The sequence below is a fragment of the Phodopus roborovskii genome, unplaced genomic scaffold, assembly GCF_943737965.1.
Source record: "Phodopus roborovskii unplaced genomic scaffold, PHOROB, whole genome shotgun sequence".
Lineage (NCBI taxonomy): Eukaryota > Metazoa > Chordata > Mammalia > Rodentia > Cricetidae > Phodopus > Phodopus roborovskii.
This window is the reverse complement of record NW_026125675.1, coordinates 1-21235: the sequence shown is the minus strand read 5'-3', so window position 1 is coordinate 21235 and position 21235 is coordinate 1. Positions and strand designations below refer to the sequence as shown.

The following is a 21235-nucleotide window of genomic DNA, read 5'->3' as shown; positions in this document are numbered from 1 at the left end:
TTCTGCCTTTACATCAAAATTTTACATCAAATTTGTCTAATTCTAGAAACAATCAGTGGCACTTTTATAAGCTTGCTTTGAACACACACACACACACACACACACACACACACACACACACACACACACACACACCAGTGTGGGAGCTGACATCTTTACTCTGTTGAGCTCTCCATCTGTGAACTCACTATGTATCTAAGTATGTCTCTATCTCTGTTTATTTAGATTGCCTTTATTTTATAATTTTCTGCTTCTAAGTTTACTTTATCTGAATATAATTGCTTTCCACATTGTTTTAAAGGTATATATTTCAATATTTTGTTTTCATTTACTTTTTAATGGTACGTTTTGGATTTCATATATACATCACTATTGCATGTTGATGCTATTGATTTCTTCTTCAAGATGTTAATGAATTTGTTCACTAGTTCCCCATGTTTACATTCTCTGTGGTTTTGGTTTTCTGTGACGATGATCACATAGTCATTTGAAAATATGGACAGATTGATTCCTTTAAAATCTGCATATTTTCTCTTCTTTTAGTTGTAGATCGTGCAGTACTGTGTGATGGGAAGGTTGGTTCACTCCTGATCTTACAGGAATACAATTTATTCTTTAACTGTTTTCTATAGAACAGTCCTGAAACTGAGGGAGTTCTCCTTTATTCCAAAATTGGTGAAAAAGGCCTTTTAAATAAAATGTTGTAGATCTTTTCATGTCAGTGGTATACTTATGTGGTTTTTCTTCTTTAACTGGTACATTGATTTATTTTCAGGTCTTATCTAGCTGAAGTCTCATATTTTCATTGATCTGAACAACCCGCCACTTGTTCCTATTCCTTGGAAATTGAAACCCTAAGCTGTCTGTCTTGCCTGTCATTTACTGTATATATTATATATATCTCACATATAATGCATTATGTATCACTATACTTTGTTTTGATGTCCCTGCTCTCTCCTACCTCCTCTTTTTTATTTGTTTGGTTTTTTTCCTTCTGTTCACCTTGTGCCTAAAGAGGACAGAAGAAGGTGTCATATTCAATGGGACTAAAGTTACATACAATTGTGTTAAGAGAGAAAAAGCCAATAAAAACCATAAGCCATTGGCCAAATAGTTTAACACTTAATATGTCTCTGTGTTTATTTAAGCCATGTAGTTGCTGAAGGAGTAACTTGCCAGATTATGGGTAAGCCACAGCCTTGTGGCAATACATAATTTAATAGACATAGGTTAATAATTAAGAGAGAGCTTGCCAGTAGGGAGCCTGAGCCATTGGCCATACATTTTATACTTAATGTAAGTCTTTATGTATTTACTTGGGAAAAAAATGGCTGTGGGACCAGGCAGGACAAGAAATTTCATCTTCACTTGTGAGCAGCCATGTGAGTTCTGGAAACTGAACCTGGATCTAAGTAGCTAGTGTTATTAATCATTCAGTCATCTCTTGAGCTCATTTCCGTTATTTCTTTTGATAGTTATACTTCCATATACAGGAAATATCTCCAAATCAACATCACAAATATTTTCCAAAATATTTTAAAAATTAGTCCGTATCTTTAGATCTTTGAGCCACTTTTAGTTGATTTTTGCAAATGGTATAACATGATGGTCAACTTCACTTCTTTGCAACTATGTTCATGACATTTTCTCTTGTGTGATTTGCTACAGCATTGTTATTACTTTCCCCTTGGAATGTCTTCAGTTTAGGAAGAATTATGGCAAATTCTAAAGTTTAATAGAAGAAAATGTTGAAAAACTCATGAGTGCCAAGTAATAAATGTAAAAGGAACCCATGTTTCTAAAATAACCTGCTTACAGTCAAAGGCCATTTACAAAGTGTGTGTGTGTGTGTGTGTATTTGTGTGTGTGTGTGTATTTGTGTGTGTGTGAACCAGTTTCAGTTTATGAGGCAATTGTCTATACATCATAGAAAATGGCAGTCCGTTCATCTCCAGGCATACCTGCAGTTCAGTTGCTGGACTAATAATGGAGGAAACCATGGTTTGAAGGTCTTTGGAATCCTGCTTAAGCTCTAGAACTCCCTAGTCCATGTGGTCAGGAGTTCTGGGCTCATGTTCTAGCTCTACTCACCAAATGGTGCATTCTTCTCAATTCCCATCCTATAAAGAATATCCCTCACTTAAATCTTTTCTATTTATCTCTTTGGCATCTTTTCCAAGTGACTATGAGGTCATATGGGGACTTCAAATGCTCTATTCATGGTGTGACTTTCTATATTAAACATATGACTCTTGCTGTCTTCCCTCCCATTTTCAGAGAGATGGAGTCATGCCACCACTACCACAACTAGAAGGCCAGGAACAACTAGAGCACCATCAAATCCTATGGGTAAGATAACCTCTCTGAGGAGAGAAGTAAGGAAGGATTTCTACTTCAGCTACTTGTTTAAGTGAGTATATTAGTTAGGATCACTATTGCTGTGATGAAATACCATGACCAAAAGCAAGTTGGGGAGGAAAGGGTTTATTCAACTTACACTTCAGCATTGCTGTTCATCATTAAATGAAATCAGGATAGGAACTCAAACAGGGCAGGAACCTGGAGGCAGAAGCTAATGCAGAGGACATGGAGAGCTGCTACTTACTGGCTTGCTTACCATGCCTTAATCAACCTGCTTTCTTATGGAACACAGGACCATCATCCCGGGGATGGCACCACTCACAGTGGACTACTCCCCCCATCACTAATTAAGAAACTGCCCTATAGCCATGCCTACACCTTGATCTTATGGAGACATTTTCTCACATGGCGCTTTCCCTCTAAGATGACTCTAAACTAGCCAGAACAATTGGTGATTATTTCTTTTGTTTTCATGGTCCCCAGAAACAGGTGATTTTAACTTGGCTGATGCCTTGGATGATCAAAATGATCTAGATGGCCGCAAAAAACCAAACACAGGAGAAGGAGGAGGTAAGTCCTAGCTGCTTGAAATCATGGAGCATTGCTTCAGTTATTGGTAGGGTCTGTCTTGTTACCTGTAATGAGGGAGGGACTCTGGGATCAATGTGATCAAGTCCGATTTGTTAGCAGGTGCCAATCAATAAAGCACACTCACAACACAGAACAAATATGTAATTGAATAATAAATAAACACCAGTGCTGAGCTGCCACTCCTCTAGTTCCCAATTGTGATCCGGAAAGTCTGGGTAAGGTCACCAAACCTGGCCTCAGCAAGCCCTCCTCAGTCCAATTGATCAAGTGACCTTCCCCCCAGTTCTTATCGAGTCACATATCCCCAGAAAAGAGCATGCCCATTGGGCCACACCTCCCCAGTACAATTGAATTGAATTCCAAGAAAACACCTGTAATATCATTCAGAGCCATTTAGAATACTGTAGATGTAGGCCACTTAAAGCTGCAGCAGGACCCTACAATAGTCATGCTGAAATTTATTCATCTTGGGATTCCGCAAATTACTGGAAATCTCAATAACTTTTGTCTATGTGGTTCATATCCCTCAGTGTTTACCATCAGTGTATTTATGATTAAAAAACAGTATTACCAGTCCAAAATGATTAATACTAAAGATAAACATATTAACATAATATGTGTAGAGTTTATGAGAAATTACTATGTGTGGCAAGGTAAAAACAATTTAGTGAGAAGACTGCCATTATTTTAAATTTCTCAGAAATTTCTAGACTGCTCATCTTGCTAGAAGATACCTGGATTCTCATATTGAGATATACAGCTTGAAAGCTGTCTTCTGACCTGCACATGTGACTATGGCACATGCATGCCTACACACACACACACACACACACACACACACACACACACACACTACAATTAAAATTAAGAGTTTTAGAACAAATATATAAATGAATAAACAGAAGTGTTTAATAACTTTTCCTTACTCAGTCACCCTTTAGTTACTTTTCTAGTTGCCCTGACCAAGTACCTGACAAGCAAAGCAAGGAAGGATTCATTCATCCATTGGGCTGGCTTATGGTTTCAGAAGTGATAGGGTCTCTACAAAACTCAGCTGGTCACATTGTGTCCACATTCAGCAAGAGCAGAGAAAGAGACAGGAAGTGGGCTGATGAAGCTCCAAGGTCAGTTCCCAGTGACATATTTCCAAGAGCTGGGTCTATAGGGTCACTTCACATTTGAGCCACAGGACCCATTGATTGAACTTTTGTGCATTTGTTGTTTTGTGACATTGCACGTAAATTGTTTGGAAAACCGTGTTGTCTTGAAGTTTCTCAAACTTCAGTGTAATGTTACACTTTATTATGAAAAACCTAAAGCCAGATCTGCTACTGATATCACCAATGTCATTGGGAAAAAAAGTCTTCATGTTGTGGGATGCTGTTACACTCACAGTAACTGATACAGGCTTCATTTGAAATCTTATTGACAAGTGCCATCAGTGGCTATCCTGAACTGATGGTCTTATTTCATTCAGATTTAAGAAATGCTTCAAAAGAGTGGCCTCTTATGACACAAAGCAGATAAAAGCAACTCTAACTGAAACAATCATGCAAGTGACTTTCCGTAGTTACTTCTACTACTTTGGAATATAGCAGAAAGGAGCTAAGCACACTTTTCATTTCAGCACATAGGACCTTCAGGAAGACATGTACTTAACAGTTTAAGTATAATTAATAAGAATTCTGCTTCTTCTATTAGTTATCTATGGCTGTGTCACAAATCACGAGAAAGTTAGGGAACCTTTTTTTTTATTAAAGAAATGAGTTAAGATGGGGTGGGGGAATGGGAGGGGAGGGTGGTCAGGATGCATGTGAGAGGGCAGAGTGGGTAAGAGGGAGGGAGGGAGAGAGAGGGAACTGGGATCGACATGTAAAATAAAATAAAAAAAAGAACATACCATGGGATGCATTATACCAAGACAATTTAAATTTTTTAATCACTTGAAGAATGTATAATTGAAGAATGTATAAATAATGTACCCACAATACAGGAAAATTTGATAAAAGTGATGCTTTTGTAAATAGGTCCTGAAAATTTGGAGAGCAACATGAAATCTACAGCTGTACCACTCTGAATAAACCTATGTTGTCTGGAGAGCAACATGAACTACTGCCCATAGTTTGATTCCAGCCCAATGACTATTTTATACATAAAGTTTTATTGGAATAAAGTCCAATAATCTAAAACAAAATGAGTTAAGATATTCTTTGTTCAGTTAAAAAGCTGAGTTTTCTATTCAGAGTCTCAGATAGCTGCACTCCAGATACTGGGATGGAGGTCTTATCTGAGATACAGTTCTATTCAAGATAAGGCCATGTGGTTTGTTGATAGAGTAGATTTCCCTTCAGCTATAGAGAAAGTCCTTTTTAAGACAATCAGGAGAAAGAGGACAGACTTCAGCCTCCTGTATCTGAGCTCAGGGAAGCCCAGAAGAAGTTTTGAAAGAGATCACTTTGTTAAGTCAGGCTCTTAATGACTTTGACGAAAATCTCAACATCTTTGACAAAAAATGCAACTTTATCACTAGGATTATATTCATTTTTTGTGTGTCACCCAAATACACAGAACACATATGCTGGCAATTTGAGGGGCCTCTTGGACTTTTGCTTATCATCTCCATTCTCTTTCTTCTCTCTCAGCTTCCTTCCCTTCCTCCTCCTTCTCCCCCATTTCTCCTGAGTTGTGGCACTAGGCATGGTTCTCAGGGCCTTATATGTGCTGTATCACTGAGCCACACTCTCGGTACCATGAAGAACATGCAAGTGTCATTGACAACATTTGTTAGTACAAATTTCTTGCTGCTGAAATAGTTTTGACACTGAAATGTATTTTTCCTAGGTTTTTCAGACAAGGATCTTGAGGACATACTAGGAGGTGGGGAATACAAACCTGATAAGAATAAAGGTAGGGATGTTTCTTTGTCTGACCTAATTGTCATTCAAATGTTGACCATTCAGTCTCCAGGTAAAGCCCACCATTATTGCTCAGCCTCTGGAAAACAAGCCTTAGACATTTGCACTTAGTACTTGGGGTGGCTTGTCACTCTTGGGAGTGGGGGCCCATTTATAAGCCGACGCAGAGAAACTGCCCTTTTGCCCTGCTTGAGCTGATGTCCCCACATTAGCAGAGAAGCCTGTTTGTGAGGCAGTGACAAGAACCTATGGGAGGACAGTCACAGAAGGCATCACGGTATCAAGAAGACGACAGCCCGCCCTATTTACAGAGCCAGTCTTCCATGCAGTGGAGGGTTCAGACAGAACATGACAAATATTTTAAAGACGCAATCAGATCTTTTAATAATATCTTTGTATTAAAAATAATGTTGGACCAGTAGAAGTTTTAAAATGGTTCAGGAAGGATCCTGTATACTCTTTTTCCAGCTTCTCCCAAGGATTCTCTACTGCACATCCATAGGTTATCTAAAATAGGAAGCTGACAATAAAGCCACCCACTGACCTTCTGGGGATTTTGTCAAATCTCATCTTAATATGCATTGGTGTGGTGTGTGTGTGTGTGAAATTTTATCATACATGTGATTTCAGTAGCCATCACCACAACTGGGAAAACATTATTATTTTCTTCATGCTGCCCCTGAATAGTCACGTCCTTCCCAAAGTCACATGTGTTTAGTCCCCCAAGCTGTTAATAATTGAAACCTTTCACTGTAGCGTGTGCCAGATTGAATCTTAAGCATGGGGTGTGAGGTATGAGCAGGCTTGTGGGTGTGTTTATGTTGGGACCTGTAGGTGTAAAACACTACAGCTGTGACCTCTTAAGCACAATCACTTGTGATAAGATGTTAGAATGATAAGGTGTGGTGTTTGGAACTCTTTCCTTATTATTCCCTGTTGTGATGAAAAATTGTAGCAGGGTCCGAAGGCTGCAAGTTATGAAATTATGTGGGTATAACTCTTCAAGGCCCCCCCAAGCCCTGGCTGAAGTAATAGCATTGCTTCTTTCTTGCAAGCACTGTGCCTTTCATATGGGAACAGTATTCTCTTTCTTTGCTTAAAATGTACCATAGTCAATTTGTCCCCAGAAACACCTTTCCGGATGGTGTCGTCTCTAGGAAAAAGTCCTAAAAGCCTCTAAATGAAACTTCCAGGTGTCAGGAGAACATGGAGTATTTAAAGGGCAAACCCAGCAAATGAGCCAATTACTCCTGGGTGACAATTGCTATTTGCAGAAGGGAGGTGACAGTGGTAGTCGAGTATGTAAGCATACACAGGGTTGAAAGTCTGAGTGACATGCCAGGGGCTTTCCTTCATTAAAAGTACTTGTCTTAGCAAGCACTAAGTGTTAGGGAAGTCTTTAATTAGGCTCATATTGGAGCTTGTCTTGTGAAGAATAATCAATTGTTAGCTTCGGTTATCCCCTCTGTCATCACAGGTGTCAGGAAAGAAGATCAAAGGATGAAACTGGGACAGGGGAGAGAATCACTGACACCGTCCCTTCCCCTAAAACAAGCTCATGATGAGGGGTTTAAGGGAAGCACCGCATCTCCATAAATTAGAACTCAGTCAGTGCACTTCTCAGACTTGAGTCTTCAAGACATAGCTTTACTTGTTGTTCTAGAATGGGTTTCTGAAGTAATACATTATGTGTTGTGCGTTGTTTCCTCAAGACAACGTTTTGGCAGACTGTGTCTGGCTCAAAATGCGTTAGTTACTAGGTCCGCCGGCATCTCTTGAATCGAGTTGCTTGTAACCCTTTCTGAAACTCTTGTTCCTTTCCTGCCCTTCCTGGACGCAGCCTTGTTTGCAATCAGCCTCCTTCTTTTGCTCTCACGGGTAGAAGTTCCAGAGAGGTTTCCTTGGACTTGTTTCCACCATCTTTCTGGCTTTAGCATGTAAATACATGGCAGGTACTTCCTTCTGTGGGGTAGAGATGTGACAGACGCTCCCAGTCCCTACAGTGTGCAGTGTGAACAGCGGGATTTTTGCTGAGCTATCCTTAATATATAACTTTGGGAGTTCTAATGTCCCATATCAGATGGGGACAGAACAGTACCAGGTTATGTACAGAAGAGTCTCAGTTGTGCTGTGAGGAGTGGGAGAGTGTCTGCACTCAGTATGTTTAAGCATGGTTTCTCCACCTGACTTGATTTGGTAACTGTAAGTCATTTGCAGCAATGTCTTTTCCCTCTTTTTCCTTTTTTTCCCTTTTTCTTGGCAGGGTCTTATTTTCTAGCCCCAGCTTGTGTGGACGTCATGAGCTTCCTGCCTTATCCTTCTAGATACTAGGTTCAAGGGAGGCACCACCATGTGCACAGCTTTAAAAAATTATACTTCTCTGGCTACTTCTTTTTGAGACAATAAAAGTACATTTTTGAAAAATCTAAAAGCCCTAGCTGTGTCTTGTTGGAAGACTGGGACACTCATAATGTCCTTAAGCACTTGAATACCTCCCTAACAGTTGTAGGCATAATCACTCTACTGTTCTGTGAGTCTGTGTGTCCTTGACGACCAGATGCGTCAGGCATTCACTTTGAGCCACGAGCTGGGCTGCCGTCAGAGAAGGGCAAGCACATGCCTTGTGTCCCTGTTTCTCTTAGTAAGTGGCTCTGTAGGACTCAAGGCTGACGTCTATATGTGCATTGTTGTCTTTGTATTTGAGATGCTGGGAGTCTGACACCTCTGTTGACAATAGAGCTTATTCACAACGTGTTAATCCATTCTCTTTCACTGTAATAGAATGTCCAAGGCACAGTAAGTAATAAAGGAAAGAAGTTTATTTGCCTCACAGTTCTGGAAGCTGGAAGCCTGAGATTCGTGGCTACATCATTGAAGGCTTCATGTTGCACCCTAACATGGCAGAAAAGCAAAAGGGTAAATGAAGGCATACCCATGAGACAAAACATAAGGGCAGGCTCTCTTTGTAACAACCCAATCTTGTGGCAATTAACCCAGTCCCAGGACAAAAGCGTTATACTGCCACAGTGGCAATCAACTTTCACCACAGGTTTCCATGGGGACAATATTTAGTAAAACAACTGCACACAACTTCCTTACTGAGGTAGTGCCTCTTATTCTACAGGATCCATCCAAGTGATGGTGGTTGCTATAGTTACGTGGTTGTTGTCCCTATCTCTATGGGACATGCTATAGCAGCACTTACTACCATTGCAGTGGCAGTCTCTGTAGCAATGGCAGTCACTATACTTACAGCCCGGGTCCCTAGAGCTAGATATCCTGTGTAGTTATTTGTGTGAGGGGGTGTGTATCTTGAAAGCAAATTACAGTATAATGTACACCATAGAAGGTAATTTGGGGCTGTCCTTGAACTCAGGGCTTTCCTCTTGTCCTAGCCTCCTAGGAGGCTTGATTATGTGCTGGGATTACAGGTATGTTTCCCTAAACCCAGCATTTGCTATCTTTTTAAAACCAGTGTCTATTCAGTATACTCAGGATATGTTTCTCTATTATGTAGATTTTGAAACATCATCAGTGACTACTTAATCTATGTTACACCACACTTTGTTTATCCTGTAACCAATTTTGTATAGTTGTACCTCTAGATTTTCAACTATACTCAGTGTTTCAACACTATTGAGCCATAGTTGTTTCTGTCAGACAAATTCCTAGCACTAAAATTTCTGGGTCATAAGATGCATACATTTTAAAAAATGTGACTTTAAATGGCATTACCAAATGATTTCCCATTAAGGTGGCACCAACCTCCCTTTGCCCTGCTAGGAAGTAAACAGGTATCCATTTTCTTCAATAGTAACCTCAATCCACCAATCATTATGATTTTGTAATCTTTGTGAATTCAAAGAACAAAGCATTTGTCCTAGTCATATTTTCATTTTCTTGAATCTGTGTGATATGAGGAACTCAATATATGTTGTGATCTCCTGTTAATGTCCTTGACCCATTTTTCCTCATTGTTTTGTAATAATTCTTTTATATTATGGAGCCCCTTTTCGTATATGACCTAACATTGTATTTAGTTATTTGACAGTTGTGGACCACTGGGCCAAAGGTCATACTAAAGAAGTGTGTTCATATGAACATAGAAATTTTCCATGGGCACAATTTTCAACTGTCTCAAGGATGTCTGGGCACTGGAATATGCTTAGCATCTGCTAGGGCCTCTGTTCTGGGTCCAGATGTGGTGGGAGGATCACTTGTAAGAGAGAGCAAGCGCGCTGGCTTGTGTCTCTCTTCCTCTCTTGATAAAGCCCCAGAGGTCAAACTGAGAGCTCCACCCTCATGACTTCATTTAATCATAATTTTCTCCCAAAGGCCTCACCTTCAAATTCCATTGACATCAAGCTTCTGGCAAATATGAATTCTGGGGTCCTCATCCTTCCCACCAGTGTGTAAGGGCTCTAGTTTCTGCACATGCTTGTTAAACTCCCCTTCTCTTCATTACTTCCCCCTAAAGCATGGGGATGGCTATGACACGCCGAGCTTGCTTTCCACTTTTCTGCTAAGTAAGTTGGTCCCTTCGCAGATACACTTTTGCCAATATTTTGGGAGTTATCGTTATACTTTGTTTGTTTGAGACAGGGCCTCTGCCTCTTAATTCTACTACTTCAGTGTAATAAGTGTGGGGATAACAGGCATATGCCACTACAGCCAATTTTCACTTCCTAGGTCTCTCCCTTTTCTCCCCATCTCGCCTTTTTGTTTTGTTTTTGAGACTGTCTCCTCATAGAGCCCAGGCTGACCTTGAAGACATATGCCTACTGTTTTAGTCTCCTTTATGCAGGAATTCAAGTGTGTGCCCCCACAGTTCACTGCACCCCTTTATAAGGCTCTTTGAGGCACAGGAGTGTCTCTGTCCCTCTTTGTCTGTCTGGTCTGCTCTTGTTGCTCAACCTTGCTTTTGCTTTTACTACTGAAGTTCTTACTTTTGACAGAATCTTTTCTACTTTGCATTGCTGACTTCATGATCATGTTTAAAAGATACCCCTTGCTCTTAAGATACTATAAATGCTGTCCTGAAATGCCTTGTGGTTTTACAGTTGTTGTCTGTTGTTTTTTTTTTTTTTATTGGAAATTCACTTTCATGTACTGTATTGAGTTGTTTAATGCCAGTTGAATTTGTCACTTGGTCTGCTATTTTCTTTTGCACATGCATTTTGTAGAGCAGCTTTCTTCGGACTTTGCTCAGAGAAAATGAGTGGATCTCAGAAGCAATGAGAGATGACTTTGGCCTGAGTAATTGCAGTGAGAGAGCCCAGGTGGTTCGTTTTGGTTCCGGTTCATGTGACTGGATGGACAGAAGGATTTAAACTGAGTAACGTCTCTCTCTCTCTCTCTCTCTCTGTGTCTTTCCCTCTCCTCCTCCCCCTCCCCCTCTCTCTGTGTATTGTGCACATATGTGGAAGCTAGATGTCAATGTCAAGTGTCATTATCAATGACTTTCCACCCTAGTTTCTGAGACAGGGTCTCGCTGAGAATGCAGTTCACTGATTTGGCTAGGCTGCCTCTCCATGCTCTGTCTTGAGAAGAAAGGAAGAAAATGTTGAATTGCTAAGTCTGAACTTCAGGAAGCTAGTGACTTGAACACCTCCGCAAAGGGTTGCCCGTGTGGATGCTTAACTTTTACCCTGGACAATGACCACTTTTAGAACAACAGAGGGAGTTGGTGACAGGCAACATTGGACTCTAAGCATTTACTGCTGGAATGTCAGTGCATGTTGATCGGCCCTATTCCTGGAATGCTTTCTCCAGTAGCAATAATGTGACATAAATGTTGGTGCTGAGCTGGGTGTGGTGTGGTGATGCATACCTGCAAATCACTCTAGAGCAGTGGTTCTCAGCCTTTGGGTCACAACCTTTTGGGGGGGTCACATATCATATATCCTGCATATCAGATATTTACATTATGGTTCATAATAGTAAAATTATAGTTATGCAATGGCAATAAAATAATTTTGTGGCTGGGGTCACCAGAACATGAGAAACTGTATTAAAGTGTCACAGCTTTAGAAAGGTTGAGAGCCACTGGGCCAGAGGGTAAGGCAGGAAGATTCTGGAGTTTCATGTTGGCCTGGGCTATATACCCTGCCTGAAAAGCAAAACAAAGCAAAAATGCTGTTGTTGTTTGTATATTTTATTTAATTATTTAGTTATTTATGTGTTTGGGTGTTTTGTCTGCATGTATGTCTATGTACCACTTACATGCCTGGTGCCTACGGAGGCCAAACAAAGAGTGCCAGATCCCCTGGAACTGGAGTTACCCATGGTTGTGAGCCACCTGTGGGTGCTGAAAATTGAACCCAGGTGCTCTGCAAGAGCAGCCAGTTCTCTTAAACCCCACCTCTTAGCAAACAGGCAACCAGAGGCCGTTATAAAGTGTTTTTAACTGGAAGACTTAGTTCCACATAGTAACATAACAAACTTTTTTTTTCTCTCCCAAGACTCTTCAAAACTAGGCCATTTTTAGAGTAATTTTAGGCTCATAGCAAAACTGAGTGGAAAGTACAGAGTTCTCACATCCTACCTGCTCATCCCCATAACCTCCCTTCACTACAGTGAAATATTTTAATACTTACAAATCTAGACTCTTTGATTGGTGAAGAAAATGTCAGTACTTGTTGCTTCCAACACCCTAGAGGAGACTCTCCTAAAATAGTACCCTCACCAATTCCCAATAAGTCACGAGAACATCATCTTCTGTCAGTGAGCATTAGTCCCTAGGATGAATCCAGGGCCAGTTGACATTCTGGATGGTACTTGATGTTCTGTATGGAGTTGTCCTTCAAGAATGGGGGAGGGGAGTCTCTCACTCAGGAAGTGTGTGTGTGTGTGTGTGCGTGTGCGCACGCACGCGCGCGTGCGTGCGTGCATGCACACAAGCACACACATGTTAACCTTACAGTTTTGTCATATAGTATTGCCATAATCAGATAAATAATTTTGTCACAAGGATCTCTATTCTATTACCTTTATAAGCAGGGCTAATGTCCTTACCCAATCCTCAACCTCTATTAGCATTAATTTCTTGAGGCCTGAGCCTACTGGTCTGGGAGTCTTAGGCATCATAGCAGACACTAAGTATTTTTATCCTTTCCCCAGGTGATGGTGGTTATGGCAGCAACAATGACCCTGGATCTGGTGGGTATCTATGGCCCAAGGTCTCTGTTGGAACCACAAGGAAAAATAGTACTGGCCCACTCTGATCTTAGAGTTGCTTGCTCTTCCCTGTCCTTCCCTGAATGTTTCTGTTAGTCAGATTTCCATCACCATGAAAAATACCAAAGATATTTAAAAGAAGATAGAATGTATATTGCCCATGGCTTTAGAGATTCCAGTGCGGGTCACTTGACCCTGTTGTCTTTAGGCCTGTGGGGAAGTGAACTATCATGGCAGATACACATGATGGAGAAGGCTGCTTACCTAACCTAATGACTTCCTAAAAACTGATAGCCCTGAAATCCATTCCACCACAACTCCATCTCTTGTTGAAGGTGGAGCCTCGTGATCCAATTACTTCTCAAAGGTTCTACTGCTCCTCACTACTGCGTAAAGCACAATCTTTAAGTCAGGGGCTTGTGGAGGGAAAGTTCACATCTAAATCACCACAGTTACCACAGAATCACAAGGAAAATAGCAGAGAACAGCCATTCAGTGGAAGTAACATGAAGACACAGGTCCTGGGATAGGCGACCCAATGGGAACCCTGCTAACTTGAGGCTCAGATCACTGGCTTGGTGTCATACACTGCAAGCTGCCTAGCATGTTTCTCAAGATGAGAAGACCAAAAACACTTGGTAAATCCATGGGGTACCTTGTCATTGTCATGCCTTGGGTATCTGTGCCATAGCTCTTCTATAAGGACTTGGACATCTGAGCCAGCATAACTTACGGCTATCAGAGCAGCAGAGTCCTGAATGAACTGTTGGCACTTGGAGTTTCAGGTCTTTTCTACTCAGTTCTGTCTATTTTTTCCATGTCCAGGCATGTCAACAGAAACTGGGACCATAGCAGGTGTGGCCAGTGCCCTGGCCATGGCCCTGATTGGAGCTGTATCCAGCTACATCTCCTACCAGCAAAAGAAGTTTTGCTTCAGCATTCAGCGTAAGTATATATCCAAGCAGGGAAAGGAGCCCAGGCAAGTTCACATCATTTCCCCCCGCCTGTTCAATAGCAGTAGGCTTCCTAGCAGGTATACTTTGTACATCCTTAGAGACAAATTCAGTCCAAATTAAAGGTTATCCTGGTCTGGAAGAATATAACACATGGACCAGAAGATGTGATCTTGACTTTCCCGGCATCTCAGCTAGAACAGGTCATATTTCAATGCTTTGTGAACACTGTGATGTTTTATTTTCCAAAGAATGGGAGGAACCCCAAGAGGTCCTTATGACCTCAGATCTCACCCAAGGGAATGCTGAGCCTTCAGAGGCCCAATGTCACAGCCCCCTCTACTTCTAACCATAATACCATGGCTTCCAAGAATCTCTTCAACATGGCTATGGACAGTTCAGTCCTCTTATGATACTGGGAGTACCCCTTTCTGCTCTTACTTTCTTGATATGTCACTACCTGGATGCCCTCTGCTACTCCTCAAGTCAGATTAGTTAAAATGTATGAACTCATAAGTTGTTTGAAGGAGTAGTAGTGAAAGAGAAATCTGTGTGATTGTTTAATCCTATGTGCTGGGATTTTAGGGGACAGATGCCTTTTGTTGTAGGCTGTAGCCACAAGAGCAGCACCTGTGGGTCAATCAAATAGTCATAGAGGGTCTCCATGGCACAGAGCCTCTGAGGATGCTATTGAAGGAGAACAAAAGGACCAGATTTGTTGGTTTTAGTACCACAACATCAATATGTCAAATAAAATGTCTGTAGTTCAGGGATGGCAAATTTTAGTTCAAGGGAGGGTACATGACTCGGCCATACTTTCCCCCTTTCTTCACCTTCCTCAGATTCTTTGCTTTTTCTGGGAATCTCAGAGCCAACTTCTTTGGTCTCTATGTGTCTCTATGGGCCTCTGTTCTTGGTGGCACCTGGACCAGAGATTACCAGGAAACTAACCTTGCTCCTGGGATGCTTTGAGTGTTTCATCATCTTACCACAGTGTCTCCCTTTTCTTTTGCCTTTGTAGAACATTTTTCATCAAAGATACCATATGCACATGGTTCCACAAACTTGGTGGTAGGGTCGTTAGGAACAAGGAAATATTGGGGGTGAAGACTAGATTTTTCCCCTCACCTATAAAGCAAAGGGAATTTCTAGTTGGCTAAAAGGATGGCTTACACGAGGCCAAGGATGACCCTGGATCTGGTAGATGATTTTGAGGGAGAACTTTTAGACATGTCAGGCAAGGGGCCCAGGTTGTACGTAGCATGTGGAGGCAGCTGTTTGCGTCACCATCCTGGACTGTGCCTGGAACAAGGAAATGGGAAGATGGCCATTGTCCTCATCTCCTCCGGCCTCATTCTTGGTGCCTTTGGAGACAGAGGGAGCATCAGGAAGCATCTGTCCCAGAGGCCTGGCAGCTCTCCTCCCAGCCTGTCCTCCAGCAGATCGGAGGCAATGAGAAGGAGTGTGAGGCTGCCATGTCTGTGTACACTTCTCAGGGAGGACATAATGGCCTCGGTCTAAGGAGATGTGCGAAGAACAACTCAGTTTCTTGCTGGCCAGAGGGGGAAAGCAGTAGTCCGGATAAGCATTCTTAAGATAGTCTTGTGAAGAAGATAAAAAGATAACAATTTGAATCTGAGCTATGGCAAGTTGGGAATTAACTAAAAGAAATGTGCTACTCTGTATGTCTCGCCAAAGTCATTAATGTCATTTAGGAAATACTTTTTTTAAAATGATTTTCCAGCCATTCTCCTGTTCAGTGATGCTCTTAGACAGTGATGGGCAGGGAGGGGTCTGGGGACAGCTAGAGCCCTGGTTCTGACTTCATAAGTGCAGAAAGTCTAATTTTGTTGGCAGCACAACATCAGATCCATTTGTTGGAAGTAGTATATCAAGTCCATTTGTGCCATCATTTTCTAATCATTTCTCCTCTTATGTGGTTAAGGAAGCCAGTGCAGGCTTTAGCAATGAAGAGGTTATAAGCCCCAAAGCCCCTCTTCCTGCCCCAATGTGGGAGCCATTTTCCCTTTCTATATGCTCTGCCTTGTCCAGGGCACAGCCTTTGCTGTTTCCTCTCTGCATTGCTCCTCTATTCTTATTGTTCAGGCCTGGGGTGTCCTTTCCCAAGGAGCCATCTCTGGCCAGTCTGTGGCTGCATCAGCTGTGCTTCATTGTGTTGCCACAGCGCCCCCTGCTGACCGTGTTCGAGCCTGAATTAGCCTGTATTTTCCATGTCTGTGAGGCAATATGACTGCCACTTGCAACCATGATGGTGCACGATGAGGAAGGGTTGTGAGGACGCGCGCGTGTGTAGCTAACTTTGTAAGAATCAGGGGTGTTTGCTTCTCTTCTCCACTGTCCTGCTGGGCTGCTGATTAAAGCCCACCATGGCCTCCCATGATCGGGGATCTGCAAGTGCAGCTGGAAAGCCCCAGGGAGGGGTAGGTGGCTTCTAGGAGGACTTGCCCTCGCCTCTTTGGCCTCCAACCTTTGTTGCTACAAAGGGGTTACAATTTTGGGAACACCCAGATTCCCTGCCCACTCTCAGTACCAAGTGTCAGTGAATGTCACGTAAATACCAGAGGGTTTATTGCCTGAAGCTGAGTTCTTACTCCAGGATTCTAAGCTTCATGTCTTGCCTTCAGATGCAGCAGAAGGGCAAGGTAACAATGTGCTTTGACTTTCTCATGTTTCCTGTGCTTTGACCCTGGAAACCTCATTACCCCCTTCTCCCTGCTCTCTACCTCACCTCTCTCCCTGGCATTCACCAACTTGCCTGTGACCATACCATTTGTAGCTTTTCTGGATATGTTGTGAGGACATTACCTGCCGCATCATCTATTCCTAGGCCCAAGATAGCTGGAGTCAGGGATGTTCATGGGGTGGGGAGGGGTCATTCAGATACCCATGGGTGAACATATCCTAGAAGCTACTAGAAGTAAAACGCTGTCTTCTGCTTGCCAACTGAGAACATGGGCAGTGGTCTGGAACCCCAGGGCATGTCTTCCAGCTCCTACCCATTGGCACTGGGACCATCACCTGCCTGGCTTTGCATGGTATTTAACCACCTCTGCTGGAGAACACTACCTACATTTTCATAGGCCCATCTGGATTTCACTTTGAGCCCAACAGTTAAGTCAGGTAAAAGCCAGGAAAATGACTTGTGTCCATTGAGTTGGTTAGTTAGACTCAAAACCCATTTTCCCTGCAGGCCCTCAGTTATTGAGAGGGAAGACACAGAAGACTCTGACCCTTTATTGAGCTGCTTCATTGCCCTTGAGGGTAATGTGGGGATGGAGAGACCCACACTACATACTAGACTGGAGCAACTGTTTGTAAACACTGAGCCCTCCAAGCATGGGTGGGGACAGAAGTCAGGAGAAGCTAGTTGGCTTCCTTGTACATGCAGGTCCTGCTGGGAAGGTCATACGCTGGCATTTCCAAAATGAGCCATGAACATTCATATCTGCCCTTCCTCCCTTAGCCTGCATCCACCAGTCATTCCCTTAGCTCTTTGCTTCCTCTCCACCTCCCTGGACTCTGGCCTAATGTAGTCCTGTGGATGGTCCAGAGCCCTGTCATCTGATACGCTCTTTGCTGGATAGAGCAGTTGTCTTGACATAGTGGCAGTGGCCCTTTATGGAAGGGGAGGTTGGGCCTTTAATGCATGATGCTGTTTGCAAGGATGATGATGAGAAGTCCTGGGCAATGTGTTCCTTGATGGCCAGTCTTTATCTAGAAGATGATGTGCTGGTGATCCAGGGCCAGGGGCTGATTCTGACAGGGTTTACTGTCATAAAGGGCTCGGTCGGTCAGGAATTCTCAGTCGTGAGGGTTCCTTTGTTTCCTTGTGCCACCTTTTCTTTGCTCTTGCTCTTTGCAGAAGGTCTCAATGCAGACTACGTGAAGGGGGAGAACCTGGAAGCTGTTGTGTGTGAGGAACCCCAAGGTGAGGACTTCTCCACCACTGTCCCATTCCGAAGGCTTTCCAAATTCAGTGGCTCCAGCACTGAATAGAACTCGATTAGGAAGGCCCAGAAGAATCTGTTTCTGAAATGTGTGCTCATCACAAAAGCTTCAGGGGCCCAGGTCTGCCTGCATCCTGACTGGTCCACTGGACTCCCTGTTTCTTGAGAATGGGGACACTGGTGCCATGGTGATGATCTCTAGGTATTTTTGTTGCTCAGCCCCAACTATTGAATCATCTGAATGTGAGCCTGGGATAATTTACCTCTTTGCCAGAAGACACACATACATCCTGGGCATGCTCATCCTGAGCTCTGGAAGGTTTTGCTTCTAACCTAACCTATAGCCTATTTATTTTTAACTTTTATATGTTTGTGACAGGATCTCAAGTAGCCAAGATTGGATTCAAACTTGCTTTATACCTGGGAGTAGCCTTGTATTCCTGATCTTGTGCTTCTTACTTCTGAGTGCTGGGATTATAGGCATGGGTCCACATCTGTCTCTCGACTTTTCAGTTAGAAAAAAGAAATGGCTAAAGACAAGGAGACACATAGTTAAAAGCTAGTGTTCTATTACCCTCTCTGGAGTCATTGAGCACTTTGGGGGTTCAGTAGCTAGCAGAAATTAGAGGCTACATAGGGTAAGGCCAAAGGCGAGGGAGACAGACATCCCTATGGCCCAAGAATGCTGATGGGGAGGTAGGGTTTCATGAGGCAGTGAGGTCCGCCTGCTGTTCTTTGGCTGAACCTGTGGTGACACAGACAAGGAGAAGAGACCAGAGCTGCAGGACAGCAGGTGTGCTGAGGAAGGATGTGGCCATACATGTGTTATAATGGAGAATGAGCTCCCCAGGTCACTACTTATAGAAGTTGTCTGGTACTGCAGAACTAGATGTGTGGAAATAGTCCCGGATGCAGATGCAGAGTTGTGGATTCTATAGGAGCATCCTATCACAATTTTAATACTATAATCAGCACCGAGTGAACACCCAAGGATAGAATGCTATGATGAATGCTTTAGATCCAGTAATCCATAAGTTTTCACAGAAACATGCTCATTTTCTAGCTGAGAAAATGGAGGCAGAACTCTTGTGCAGCCTGATAGGAATTGGCTTTTATTCCCTTTGACCCACGCTGAACTTTTCATCCGGGGCACAGTGAGCAGGCCTGGGATTTGCTGAATTGCCCACACAACATGGAACTAAATTTCTAACAGAACTTTCGTAGAGCAGAGGTTGAACCCATCTTAACACATGTCTTCTCTCCCTAGTGACATACTCAATACAAGAAACACAGTCTGCAGAGCCACCACCATCTGAGCCACCCCGGATCTGAGGCCCTGTTCAGTGGCAGGTGCACAGGAAGGGTGCCACTGTTTGTGACCCAGCTCCAGATTTCATTTGCTGACCCTTTCTTCAAGTTTCTTCCCATGCCACCGGCTTCTTATTGTACCGAGTTTTCTGGACAAGCCTTAGGGGTTTATGAGTGTAGTTTCTGTGCCCTATTCTGCAGAGTATGGTGACTGCTCTGCCACAGGGTCCTCTGAAGAGCTTGGTGCTGAGACTTGAGACCCACCTTGAGAAGATCACCAACATTGGAAGTTTCTAGGTCATAAAGACAACCTGTTCCAGCATTAGCATGAGAAAAAGGAGGGAGACCAAGGTGTGGGTAAACAAGAGGATAGTGGGCATGGTGCCAGAGGAAGTATTTGTGCTTATGCAATCCCTAGGTACTATGAAACACAAACCTGTATGCTAGAGGGGATGCTCTGGCACTGACCACTAAGAGCTGTGGGAAGGATGCTCAGCTAGCATCTGGTTCATTTGGGACCTTTGCAAGAAGTAATCAGCAAGCACCAAGCTGCAACACACACACACACACGCACGCACGCACGCATGCACCCATGCACCCACGCACACACACACCACAGGCACACACGCACACACCACCTATGCATTTAAAAAGTTTGTATTGTTCTTTCCAGATTCTGGTTTCCTATTGCTCAGCTTCCAGAGAGCTTGTCCAGGTGAGAGCTCTTCAGTTATTTCAGTGCAAACACCTGTCTCATAGTAGTCTCGCCCTGAGTTCAGAAATTTGGAGAACGTGGGAGCTGTGACTTGTAGGCTTGATTCCCTTCAGATTCCACAAGGGTCACTGGCTGACCTGGTAACTTCTGCACTGGAAACGACTTTTCTACCCTGTACATAATCTTATTTGAGTAGCAAGAACTACACACCCTGAAAAGGAACATGGAAGCCAGAAGCAGGATGGCTGCTTCAGGAGAAGCAGGTGGGGAGGGGAGAGCCAGGGCAAGGGAAGCTTGGCTTAGCTGAGTGGAGTGCCGCTGCCGCCCATGGAGTTGTGTAGCTGCCCTCCCTGCCTGCTACGATGAAGAGAGCTCTGGCCATGTTCACAGTGCTTAATACAGGAAACCAAGCACTAGGGCTTCCACTGGTGCAGAGATGCCCAGAGCTGGCTACTTCCTGGACTGTCCCTTTGTCTTTTGCCCCTTTGCTCCAGTGTGCTGGGCAGTGAACCCTGCAGTTGAAAATGAAGCTAATGTAACGGGAACTAATAGTATGCCATGTCCAAAAACACTTCCGAAAGCAGAGTGCGTCACTGGGAGGGCAAGATCCTACTTACAAAACTCACAGCTCCTCTGGACGACATGATGGTCCCATATATTCCACAGGCTGGGAATTGGCTCCTTCACATCCGCTGAGCTGGGATGAGGCAACGCCTACATTAAGAAACCACTGAAATCTTGTGCTGTCTAATGCATGCCTTGAGTGTGTTTGTTGTTTAAAGACTATTCATGGTGGAGGGCTGGTGGTGGTGTCATGTGTCCAGGTAGCCTGAACACCCATTCCCCGTGTGTACCTGTGGGCTGTGAGATGCCCCTCTTGATTGGCCTTTGATCGCAGGCAAACTAGGTCTGTGGATCTGATATGGAAGCTGGAGCACTGGGAAAATGGCACCAAGATGGAAAAACCATGGCCTCAGGAAGCCCCCTTTATTCTTCAGCAGTTAAGTAGCAAAGAAGACATTGCTTGCAAAAATGTGTCAGTTTCCAGAACCTCCTAACTTGTTGGTCAGATTGCTTGTCAACTTCATCAGGATAGAGTCACTGACAACAAGGAAATCAAGAAATGGCGCCACCCTCTGGCCAGTGCTGAGCTAGAGGTGACTTACGGAAGACTTTTAGTATCTCTGGCCTGTTGACAAGTAACTAAAGCAATTTCGGAGCGGGGAGGGGGTCTACTTTACCATTATG

General features: G+C 43.3%; 1 protein-coding gene across 3 annotated transcripts in view; it reads left to right on the top strand.

Moving 5' to 3' along the window:
* The window catches only part of Cd99l2 (CD99 molecule like 2), a 76301-nt gene extending 56849 nt beyond the window's left edge, over positions 1-19452 (top strand). The window contains exons 3-10 of one of the 3 annotated variants that reach the window (XM_051178232.1): positions 2278-2349; positions 2845-2931; positions 5794-5859; positions 12987-13025; positions 13869-13988; positions 16642-16659; positions 17880-17945; positions 19232-19451. In XM_051178232.1, coding sequence (XP_051034189.1) covers positions 2278-2349; positions 2845-2931; positions 5794-5859; positions 12987-13025; positions 13869-13988; positions 16642-16659; positions 17880-17945; positions 19232-19296 — 533 coding nt within the window. In that variant the 3' untranslated portion in view covers positions 19297-19451. Of the gene's footprint in view, positions 1-2277; positions 2350-2844; positions 2932-5793; positions 5860-12986; positions 13026-13868; positions 13989-16641; positions 16660-17879; positions 17946-19231 lie in introns of all 3 variants that reach the window. The other 2 variants (XM_051178233.1, XM_051178235.1) reach the window with 2 other exon arrangements.
* The last annotated feature ends 1783 nt before the right edge of the window (positions 19453-21235 follow it).